The 12,274-nt window shown below is 51.1% G+C and overlaps 1 protein-coding gene across 2 annotated transcripts; it reads left to right on the top strand.

The window, feature by feature from the left end:
* Positions 1 to 306: 306 nt before the first annotated feature.
* LOC141987618 (interferon-induced protein with tetratricopeptide repeats 5-like) lies at positions 307 to 3,641 on the top strand. Of its 2 annotated transcripts, XM_074953137.1 has the most exons (3): positions 307 to 320; positions 1,545 to 2,952; positions 3,087 to 3,641. In XM_074953137.1, exons 1-2 carry the CDS (start codon positions 316 to 318, stop codon positions 2,950 to 2,952), a joined length of 1,413 nt encoding a protein of 470 aa, XP_074809238.1. In that variant the 5' UTR covers positions 307 to 315; the 3' UTR covers positions 3,087 to 3,641. The 2 variants fall into 2 exon arrangements, with proteins under 2 accessions (XP_074809238.1, XP_074809229.1); XM_074953128.1 differs by having other exon boundaries at positions 1,545 to 3,641.
* Positions 3,642 to 12,274: the final 8,633 nt, after the last annotated feature.

The following is a 12,274-nucleotide window of genomic DNA, read 5'->3' as shown; positions in this document are numbered from 1 at the left end:
TGGAGCTGCAGGTGGCGACTCGGGCTGAGCGGACGCTGAAGATGACAAGGGGAAGTGAAAGTTAAGTTTCAGTTTCCTTTTCTCCTGCTCACTCTCGCTTCCTGGGGAAAGGCAGCTCCCCAGCCAAACCAGCGAGATCCCCAGCGAGCAACCCGCCCTGCGTATGAAGGGCAGCATCGCCCGGGCGGCCACAGTCCGTCCTGCCCGGGCAGAACTCGGGTCTCTCCCAGAACCGGGCACTTCCACACCGTGGGAAGAAACCCGGGGCAGTGAAAGGAGCCGTCACCTCCCCTGCCTGGGAGTCAGCGGATCGCAATGAGGTAGGAGCATTGGGGTCGCTGGGCGGGGGGGACATTTCCAGCGAGGGCTAAAGTCAGACAGCTTGCCACCCCCCTCTGCGCATTTCTGGGCTGTAAATCTCCGGCTTTTAAATCTCTGGGGCGCGGTCACTCTGGGGTGATTCTGCGTCCTGTTGACTCTCCAGGCTGGTGCCTCTCAGGGCTAGTGCAGGTCACTGTTGACACCTCCCCTGCGAGCTCCCCTCGCTGTACCTTCACGGAGAACTCCCCCTCTGGCCAGCTGTCACTCCGGCTTCGCTCCGCATCAACGGAGGAGCCGGTAAGAGAGTGCCCCCCCCAGCCCTGTGCCCCCTCTCCGTTGTGTTTCAGAGGAGCAGCCCTGTTAGTCTGTATTCTCAAAGAGAAAAGGAGGACTTGTGGCACCTTAGAGATGAACCAATTTGTTTGAGCATAAGCTTTCCTGAGCTACAGCTCACTTCATCGGATGCATTCTCTAGCCCACGAAAGCTTATGCTCAAATAAATTGGTTCGTCTCTAAGGTGCCACAAGTCCTCCTTCTCTCTGTTGTAGTTTCTAACATCCACGTGGCTGTTACCAGACTATTCACTGGCCTTGTAACTCCTGCTCCCCTCCGCGCCCCTCTGCAAAACCTGGCTGCGGGTGCGTGTGGGGCGGGGGGGAGAGATTAACTCTGATCCCTGGGGAGCTGGAGCCAAGGGGCAGCTGGGGGGCGGGACGGGACCAGCCCAGGAGATGCAGAGAGAAAAGGCAGCAGCAGCAGGAGCCCGGAGCTACAGCGCGGGGGAGGCTGCTGGGAGGGGAACCAGCTGCACGTAGCCCCACTGCCCCCCCAGCACCACCCTGAGCGCAGGGCACCGGCACCAGACCAGAGCGCAGGGACAGCTGGGGGGTGGGGGGGGCTGTGTCTCTAGCAAGGCGGGGGGGGTGGTCCTGTGAGTCTAACAAGGCGGGGGGGGGGAAGGTTGTTCTATTGTTCAGTGTGGTGCTTGTTCCAGGGTGACCATATTTCAGGTTCCCAAAAAGAGGACACTGCCGAGTGGGGAGGGGGAGGGAATGTGGGGGTGGGGGTACAATTGGTGGGTGCTGAAGGGGATACCTGCAGCAGGGGTACTCACTGGAGGTGGGGGGCAGTGTCGCTCCCTGTCATGGTGGTGGGGATGATTGCAGCATGTAGTGGAAATTCATTCAGCCCAGATGGAGTCTCATTTTCCCCTCTCTTTGCAGCACCCTGCGTCTGAAGGAGAAGCTGCAGGCCCTCCAGTGCCACTTCACCTGGAACTTTGAAATCAGAGACCAGGTAGATGCAGTTCACCTCCTCCAAACTCTGGCTCTCAGGATTGCCCACACTCACTACCAGAACCAGCCCACGCTCCTTGCCATGCAGGCTTATCTCTGCCACCTGCAAGGGCAATATGAAGACGCTCTGCAAAGCCTTAGAGAAGCCGAAGAGATTCTGCAAAGAGATCACCCAGATAACTTCCCCCGGCAGGTCCTGGTCATTTATGGAAACTACGCCTGGATCTATTATCACTTGGCCCACTATGATTTGGTTGAGCTTTACCTGGACAAGGTTAGAGAGATCTGCCGCTCCCTGAAGAGCCGCTCTCCACATGCAGCTCAGATCCCTGAGATACATGCACAGAAAGGCTGGTCTCTCCTGGCAGCAGGCTTCCGCAATGGCACTGAAGCCACAAAGTGTTTCCAAATTGCATTAAGAGAAGACGAAGCAAATGGGGAATTTCTTGCTGGGTTGGCAATTGCGGTCTTTGCATCGTGGACTCACTCACACAAGCCTGTACTTCGGGAAGCAGCCAAAAAGAAGTTGGTTGCCATTCTCCATGAACAGCAGCAAAACTATGAAGCTAAGGTGTATTTAGCCAAGATCCTTAAGAAGTGTGATAGACAGCAAGCCAAAGCCCTCTTAGAAGATGTTGTTCAGAATAGCCTGGACCCTGAGGTCCTGAGACATGCAGCCAAGTTCTTTCAACCAGAATTCATAGAAAAAGCAATCTCTGTTCTAGAGCAAGCAATCTCTCTGAACCCCAATTATCATCTCCTTCACTATGACCTTGGCGTCTGCTACAAGAAACAACTGGAGCAGGCCAAGTCAGGCAGAAGAGAAGAAATATTGGCAGCAGCTATTGAGGCCTTCAAAAAGGCTGTGCAGAAAGATCCAGCCTCTGTGTTTTCAAGGCTGGCTTTAGCTGAAATGTATGGAGAAAACACACCTCACTACCAAGAAGAGATTTATCTCAATCTCCTGAGTGAAATGCCCAGCCTCAGCAAGAAGTGTCAGCAGGCAGTCTACCTTCACTGGGGGGATTTCCTCTTCTACAAGCAGAAGTCAGTGTGGGAGGCAGCTAAGATGTACAAAGCAGGTTTTGCCATTCCAGACAACTACCTGGAGAGGCAACAACTGAAAAGCAGGTTGGAAGAGGTGTCAGGAGAATTCCAGCAGAGCTTCCAAACCACAGAGGCTGAGGCCATACATTACTTCATTCAAGAGAATGAAAGTCCGTGGTACATGGGGAGATCCACTGGTGGCAACAACAGAGCAGGAGACTGGAGAAGGAGAGAAAATGCAGGATCCTTTCCCTTCCCTTCCGTGGACACACCACGACCTCTTTCTTAAGTGAGTCACTTTCCCCACCTGTGTAACAGTGATATTCGTGATGCAAATGATTCTGGGTTCCCTGAATTGTTCAGACCACAGCACATCTTGCTGCTGTTTCTTATAATTATTATTAGCTACCTTTCTTCTGATAGCACCTAGAAGCCCAGACATGGACCAGGACCCCATTGCGTCTGGCCCCAAAGAGTCTACCGTCTGCAACGAGAGACAACAGGAGGGAACCGGCAGACAGACGGAGGAGCACAAAGAGACAATACTGGTCAGCAAAATGACAGTGGTCTCAGCCCACCAGCCGTTGTCAAGTGTTTTGTAAGTATCACCGCAGAGGACAGTTTAGCTTCTGACACTGAGCAGCTGTTTCTACTCAGAGGGGACAGTGCGACCATCCTTGTCTCTAAGCAAACCTACCTTCCAGCTCTGCTGCCTTCTAACGTCCACGCAGCAAATAAGAATGGAGTTTCTTCTAACAGCGTTGAGTTTTTGTATTTGCATGGCTGAGTGCCTGTAGTGTGTCTATATCATGAGTCCCATCTTTGCTTTCAGCACCTCTCACTGACAATGACTCACATTGACATGGCACCTTCATCCCCAGCTTGTCACTGATCTGCTATGGTTTTATTTCATTTACAATAAAAGTAACTGAGAAAACAGAAATCAGTCAATTACACCATCTTGGAACATTCCTTTCCGTGCCCTTAGATTGCATCAGGGTGAGCAGCACACACAGGACCCCACGGGCGCTTCGAACTCACAGTAAACCACCGTGACAGTCACTAATAGAGCTGGAGCCAAGGCTGGAGTTTCAGAAGCTCGCTTGGTGGAAATGAGTGTCCAGATTTACCAAAGAGCTCAGCACACAGCAGCTCCCATTGTTCTCAGCTGGGGTCCAAGACCCCTGCAGTATTCTCAGGGGGGTGGGGGGTGGGCGGTGGAATCCTCTATTGTTCTCAATGGGGTAGGGTGAGGAAGATTCTCCATGGTTTTCAGTAGACACTGCTAGCCCTTTGGAAAAGCAGCCATAGACGCTTAGACAGCTAAGGGGGTACCTTTGAGGTCTGCTGGGCACTCAAGGGATTACCATAAAGGACCCTAAACTCTCAGGTGGGTGAGGTGGACAAAGGGGTGGGGCAGGGGTAAAGGCTCCTTACCTGGCACGTTCAAAAGCCCTCCCAGGGGTCCTGTGTGCTCCAACCCCTCAGGCACAGCGACCCCATCAGGTGCAGGTGAACACGCTCACCCCAGCGCTGCCAGCTGGCCAGGCGCGTCCAAACACCACGGGCCCCTTTGCGCTGCGATGAAGGGATAAGCAGACAGCCAGGGCAGGCTGGGTGTGAGTGAGTGAGAGGGGGGTTGGAACTGGCAGGTTTGCCCTGTCGGGGGATGCTGGAGGGGACGGGGCGTAGATCCACGGGGAGCTTGGGGAAGGGGCAAAACACAGGAAAGCTCTTATCTGGTTGGGGGCTGCTTTGCACGCAGAGCAGGTGCCCTGCTTCCAGCCGCAATCCCTTTCCACAGCAAACCTGGGCAGTCAGCAGGTACCTGCCCCAGGGCTGTCCGGGGTTGGGGGCCCCTCCCAGCAGCTGTTTGTGGATGGATGTATCACCACTCAGAGCTGGAAAGGAGCCACGTAGACCCAGCTACGGGGGTTCAGGCAGTTTTATGGGGACCAGAGCGACCATTCTGTGGGCACAGTGGAGAGCTGAGATGGCGTGACAGGGTTGGTGCTACTCACCCCTGGGCAGCACCGTCTTCTGGCTCATCTGGGGAATTAGCTCGGATGCCCCTTCCCGTGCTTACTCAGCCCGTCGAGCCCCTTGGTCACGCCCTGGCCTCTCACGCGCTGGGAGCAGCCGCGCTTCCCTCTCCCTGAGCCCCCCCGATCACCTCATGTTAACGTTCTGCCCCGGCCGGGTGTCATCGCAGGCTGCTCCAGACGGCCCCCACCGCCCCCAGGGGCTCTCCCTCATGTGTCACCCCAGCACTGACTGGTGGGGGAACCCGGCCCGCCCTCTGTCCCGGATGCCAGTCCAAGGACCTCAACCCAGCAGCTGTGGGGTATTCCTCTCCCAGCCCTTCCTGCTCCTCCCCTGTGTAAACACCCCCAAACCCAGGGTGCTCCGGCTCCAGCGCCCCCCCTCCCCACCCCACCCCACCCCCGGGCTGCTCGGGCTCCAGCGCCTGCCCCCGCTCCAGCATCCTCTCCACCACCACCCCCGCTCCAGCTCCCCAGCTCCAGCCCCCTGGCTGCTGCAGCTCTGCCTCCTGCCCAGCTCTGGCGGCTGCTCTCCCCTTAGCTCAGCCCTGCCCTGGCTCAGGGAGCTCCAGCGCACACGGAGGACAGGCCCCCAGGCTCCTGACTCCCTCATTGGCCTGCCCTCCCTGTCAATCAGCCTGACCTAGAGTATTGACCCCTGCCCATTGGCCCCAGGGACTGCCAGTCTCAGGATTCTAATTTCTCCGTGGCCCTTCCCCGCTATTGGCAGAGGGCAGCCAAACAACCCCACTCAGTGTCAGTGCGGGGCCAGCAGCCCCCTTACACCGGGACGGCTTCCTGCTCTCCCCCAGCTGACACACAAGCTGATCCCCTCCATCTCTCTCCCATCCCATCCCTATCCTTTCACCTGCACCACCAGCCTCTTTCCTGTCCCCCGCCCCGCCTCCTACCCCCCCATTCCCTACAAACCTTAAATCTGCCTCCTGCCCCCGAGAGCTTCTCCACCCTCCCTTTACAGGGCTCTGCTGTTCCTGAGACGTAACCATGTCCTGGCTAGCCCCCAACGCAACCCTCATGGAGCGCCAGACATTTTGCCTCTCAGTGTTAGGATGACCACCCGTTCTTTATTTTATAGGACTGTCCCTTATTTCATTGATTCGGCCCTTATGATGACCATCCATAACTTAATTCTCCTGCGGTTTTTTTCCCCCTTTCTTCCATCCAACAAAGGTGGTCACTCTGCTGCACCGGGCTTGGGTCTCACTGAACACAGTCGGAGATGGCTGCCCTCTTCATTACAGGCAACTTCCCTGCCACGTGCAGACAGCCTGTAGGGAAATGGCAGCCATCTTGCTGCCTTCAGCCCCATTGAGAGTAATGGGAGATAGCAGCCAAAATGGCTGCGGAAAACTTCACCCATTGGCAGTGTGGCTGGTGAGGGCAGGGCCTAGAGGGCAATGCGGCCCTGAGCGACCCTCTGTGTCAGGGATGGAGGCTGTGCCAGTCACAGGGGTGGCTCTGCAGGGCTATGGAGAACTGTGTCCATCGGAGCTCCAAGCCCCCTTGTGCCGTGAGAGCCCGGAGGCGGCTCCGCAGGGCCATGGGGAAGCGTATTTATTGTCACACTTGCTGGAGTGGCTCATGAGTGAGAATACCAGCCTCAAGGCAGACTTTTAAGAACCACAGCACAAACCCCAAACTGGCTGGGAGTTCTATACTTCGATTTCACCAACCAAGTGACAAGTTTGAACCCCTCAGGCTCTAGGCAGCTTTACCGTGGGGCCACAGACAGTCCCCTGGGGCATTCCAATCTCTCTCGCAACCCAGGCAAGCTTGCTCTGTGGCACATGGTTGCTTTACACCAAAGATCACAAAATATTCAGGTTAGTCTCACTCACAAAGGACCATTCACTTACACTCAGCTCAATTTGCACCTTAGATCTCACACCAAAGACAACACTTGTAGACATTTCTCTAGTAAACTAGGATTTATTAACCAGGAAAAAGAAATAAGAGCATTATTTACAAAGTTAAAACAAGTAACCATACACACAAAAACGTGTTGCAGTCTTAGGATTCACATGGTGCCAGAGCTGATGAAATATGCCAGCTCGATGTGTCCATTAGGGCTAACCCAGGTTAGTCCTGCGGATCTCTTGCTTGTGTTTAGGAATCTTTGCCCCTGAGAATCTAAACAGGATAAAAGGACCATAATTCCTTCTGCTCCGAGATTTTTATCCCCATCTCCCTAGAGTCTGGACAAGTGCTTCTACATGCTTGATTTAGTTCTAAATGGGAGCACAGGATCCAGCCCAAGAGGTGAATCTAGCTGAACCGCCTTGTGATAGCATCCATAAAATAATTAAATTGAACATATCTGGGGGGAGGGGACCACCAAAGAAGTCCAACACAGGAGCATTTAATTTCAGAAAGGGGAACTACACAAAAATGAGGAAGCTAGTTAAACAGAAATGAAATGTCCAGTCCTAAAACCTATGTATGTAACCTATCATTTAAACCAGCTTCTGTACCAGATGTCTGGAGGATAGCTAATGTGACACCAATTTCTAAAAAAGCTCCAGAGGTGATCCTGGCAATTACAGTCCAGTAAGCCTCACTTCACTACCAGGCAAAGTGATTGAAACTATAATGAGGAACAGAATTATCAGACACAGATGAACACAATTTCATAGAATCATAGGACTGGAAGGGACCTCGAGAAGTCTTCTAGTTCAGTGCCCTGCACTCAAGGCAGGACTAAGTATTATCTAGACCATCACTGACAGGGGATTGTCTAACCTACTTTTTGACAGAGATTCCACAACCTCCCTGTGATGGGATGGGATTCGCCACTGTGGCGCCTCCTGCTGGCTGTGATGGGAATTAGCTCTACTCACCAGGGCCCCCTCCTCTGGTGGTGCCTTGTTGCCATCACTTTTGTTCCAGGACCCACGCCACTCCCAGAACTGTAGAGTCCTCTTCAGTGACACTGCCCCCTGGCTGTGCCACCCTCTGTGTTCTCCCCCTTCCAGGGGACCCACGGTCTCTGTTCAGCCACTCCTCCAGTGGCAACTTCAGTCCATTGTCCCAGGGCCACTTCCCATGTAGCTGCAGCACCCTTTTCTGCCCATACCTCAGGTCCTCAGCCTGCAGGTTGTAGCAACCAGCCCAGAGCTCTCTCTAGCTCCCCCAGCCCCTGCTTGCAGCACTCCTCTATCCCAGGTGCTAGCACTCCTTCTTCCTGCTCAGAGCCTGGTCTTCTCCCCACAAACTCCATTCAGCTACTGAACTCTGCTATGCCGTGCAGCCCTTCTTATATGCGCCTGCCAGGTCATGATTGTCTGCTTCTCTCAGCCCCTTTCTAATTGGCTGCCTACAGCTCACTCTCCGTAGGGCTGCTTTTAACCCCATTTCTGCCAGTGGCAGGCAGCCACGCCATCACACTCCCTAGGCACTTTATTCCAGTGCATAACCACCCTGACAGTCAGGAAGTTTTTCCTAATGTCCAACCTAAAACACCCTTGCTGCAATTTAAGTCCATTGATTCTTACCCTATCCTCAGAGGTTAACAAGAATAATTTTTCTCCCTCCTCCTTGTAACAATCTTTATAACCGTTTTCAAGTGCATAAATGTCCCCTCCCAGTCTTCTCTTCTCCAGACTAAACCCAGCTTTTTCAATCTTTCCTCATAAGTCATCTTTTATAGACCTTGAATCATTTTTGTTGCTCTCCTCTGGACTTTCTCCAATTTGTCCACATCTTTCCTGAAATGTGGCGCCCAGAGCTGGACGCAATGCTCCAGCTGAAGCTGTATCAGCGTGGAGTAGAGCAGAAAAATTACTTCTTGTGTCTTGCTTACGACGCTCCTGCTAATACATCCTATTTGTTGCGGAAGAGTCAACATGGGTTTTGTCAAGGGAAATCATGCCTCACCAACCTATTACAATTCTTGGAGGAGGTCAACAAATATATGGACAAGGCTGATCCAGGGGAAGTAGTGTACTTGCACTTTCAGAAAGCCTTTGACAAGGTCCCTCACCACAGGCTCATAAGCAAAGGAAGCTGTTATGAGATAAGAAGGAAGGTCCTCTCATGGATCAGTAACCAATTAAAAGACAGGAAACAAAGGGCAGGAATAAATGGTCAGTTTTTAGAATGGAGAGAGGTGAGTAGTGGTGTTCCCCAAGGGTCAGTACTGGGACAGGACTGTTCAACGTTTTCATAAATAATCTGGAAAAGGGGGTAAACAGTGATGTGGCAAAATTTGCGGATGATATAAAATTACTCAAGATAGTTAAGTCCAAAGCAGACTGAGAAGAGTTAAAAGGATCTCACAAAACAGGGTGACTGCGCAACAAAATGGCAGATGAAATTCTATGTTGATAAATGCAAAGAAATGCACATTGGAAAACATAATCCCAACTACACATACAAAATGCTGGGTTCTAAATTAACTGTTACCACTCAAGAAAGACTTTGGAGTCATTGTGGATACCTCTCTGAAAGTATCTGCTCACTGTGCGATGGCAGTCAAAAAAAGCTGACAGAATGTTAGGAACCATTAGGAAAGGGATAGATCAAATAGAAAATATGATAATACCCCTATATAAATTCATGGCACACCCATATCTTAAATACTGCATGCAGATCTGGTTGCCCCAGCTCAAAAAAGATATACTGCAATAGAGAAGGTAGAGAGAAGGGCAACAAAAATGATTAGGGGTATGAAACAGCTTCCATCTGAGGAGAGATTAAAAAAACTGGGAGTTTTCAGCTTGGAAAAGAGATGGCTAAGGGGGGAATATGATAAAGGTCTATAAAATCTTGACTGGTGTGGAGAAAGTGAATAAGGAAGTGTTATTTAGTCCTTTACATAACACAATAACTAGGGATCACCCAATGAAATTAATAGGCAGCAGGTTTAAAACAAACAAAAGGAAGTATTTCTTTATATAACGTACAGTCAACCTGTGAAATTGGTTGCCAGGGGATGTTGTGAGGCCAAAACAATAGTAGGGTTCAAAAAAGAACTAGGTAAGTTCATGGAGGACAGGTCCATCAAGGGCTATTGACAGGATGGGCAGGGATGCAACACCAAGCTCTAAGTGTAACTTGCCTCCGATTGCCAGAAGCTGGGAATGGGCGACAGGGGATGGATCACTTGATGATTCTCTGTTCTGTCAATTCCCTCTGGGGCACCTGGCATTGGCCACTGTCAGAAGACAGGACACTGGGCTAGATGGACCTTTGGTCTGACCCAATAGGGCCATTCTTATGTAACCTCTTCATGAGGTCCCAGGAGGTTGGGATGGATGTCATGGTTGACAGTATGAAAAGCAGCACAGAGGTCAGGAAGGATGGAGAATGAGAGTTAGGTGAGAGGAGATCACTTAACTCCCAAGGGGTGGCAGGTTCTGTCCCGTGCTGGGTTGTAGAGCAATGGCTGCTGTGCAATTTTACATTTTAACTGAAAAACATAGTGTCATCAGTTTTTGTTCTGAGTTCAAGAAAAGGAAGGAATCAGAAAGTCTCATAGAAATAACTCTCAGGTGTGTTTATGCCTTCAATTCTTAGGGTTTCAGCTGTATCCAGGCCAATTCCAGAACAAAGAACAGACATTGCATCCACAGAGTCCATAAGAACGGCCACAGTGGGTCAGACCAAAGGTCAATCTAGCCCATTGTCCTGTCTTCCAACAGTGGCCAACGGCAGGTGCCCCAGAGGGAATGAACAGAACAGGGAATCCTCAGGTGATCCATCCCCTGTCACCCATTCCCAGCTTCTGGCAAACAGAGGCAGGGACACCATCCCTGCCCATCCTGGCTAATAGTCATTGATGGACCTGTCCTCCATGAACGTCTCTAGTTCTTTTTTGGCCTTCACAACAAAGAGTTCCACAGGTTGACTGTGCATCGTGGGAAGAAATACTTCCATTTCTTTCTTTGAAACCTGCTGCCTATTCATTTCATTTGGTGACCGATAGTTCTTGGGTTATGAGGAGTAAATCACACTTCCTTATTTACTTTCTCCACACCAGTCATGACTGTATAGACCTCAATCATATCCCCCCTTAGTCGTCTCTTTTCCAAGATGAGCAATCCCAGTCTTATTAATCTCTCCTAACATGGAAGCCGTTCCATACCCCTAATCATTTTTGTTGCCCTTTTCTAAACCTTTTCCCATTCCAATATATCTGTTTTGAGATGGGGCAACCACATCTGCATGCAGGATGCACAGCAGGGGGAGGGGTGTAACAGGCCTCCATTGTCTCAGTTAAATGGCCAGAGACAGAATATTTACATTCTGCCGATCCTCAGCATCTCCCCATTACATTTCTCTCCTGCCTGCTGACTAGAGTGGGCCCCGTTCCCATTGATACTAAGGTTATGGCTACAGTGCAGTCGCAGGTGTGTCTAGCTCAGGTAGGCATCCCCATGCGAGCTTTAATCTAGCTAGTGGGATTAAACCGAGCAGTGAAGCCGCAGTGGCGCAGACCCGGATGTGGCCTAGAAACACAAGTACGTACCTGGGGGCCAGATGGGCTTGCAGGTCCTGCACCGCCAAGTGTCACTGCTGTCTTTAGCTGTGATATCTAGGTTACAGCTAGTGCGGGTAGGGCAGCCCATGCTACGGTCCCACCTCTCACTGCAGGGTAGACACACCCTGCGGCCATTTCACAGCACCCTGGCCGTGCAAAGGGGCCTTTCCATTTACACTCGCTTTACGCTGCCAGCGTGCTGGGAACTAGCCTTTGTGTAAATGAGAGTCAGGCCCTTCCTGTCTCCTTGGATAAATGGCCCCCAGTGAAGTCAGTGCGAGACTCTCTCTCCACACACACATATACGTATCCCAGGACATAAATGACCCCAGTGGGCAGCCAGATGATTTCCAATGTTTGAGGGGGTTTAAGCGCTCCCTGAAGATTCAGTTTTCTAGATATCAGCTCCTTAAAAGTTACATTTCTATTAAGGTTAACCCCCATACCTTACATTATTGGTCCAGACTGCATTTGCAACCTTAGCTCCACATTCACCAAGTTCTTACATGGGAAATCCCTTTGTTTTGTGGGCTCTGTTTTGTGACATCATGATGTACATTTTGGCTTGGAATAACACGCATCAAATATTCCAGTTAATAGCTAGCTTCGGCCCTAAAGGTGAACTGCACAACAAAATAATCACTTCTAAATACTCTCACTTAGCAGCTCTGGTGCTGGAGGAGCATTCAAACAGGTAAACACATTTTGAACAAACGTTGTACATTGTTATTTCCCCCCTGAGAAATTCTCCTGACGTTACCAAGCGGGGAGCTCTCTGTGACATAACAAATACCACAGGCTGCATCTATTGCAATGAGTCATGGGGTTTGGCAGTGTTGCTTTCTAGGACACAGGAAGTACTAAGAGGATTTCACAAAGGTTAGATTCAAACCATTCATACTGATCCCATGCATGGGAGAGTGAGGACGTCAGACACTGAAATCCAGGCTTAGTTCTTTGTTGCCACTTAGCAATTTGCTTTTAACCAGAAAGAAACCCTGTCACTCTGTAATCACTGCCCCATCATTGTAGCATGTAGTGGAAATTCATTCAGCCCAGATGGAGTCTCA

Source organism: Natator depressus, chromosome 1, assembly GCF_965152275.1.
Source record: "Natator depressus isolate rNatDep1 chromosome 1, rNatDep2.hap1, whole genome shotgun sequence".
Taxonomy (NCBI): domain Eukaryota; kingdom Metazoa; phylum Chordata; order Testudines; family Cheloniidae; genus Natator; species Natator depressus.
The sequence above is the reverse complement of the archived record's forward strand: the minus strand, read 5'-3'. Positions and strand labels throughout refer to the sequence as shown.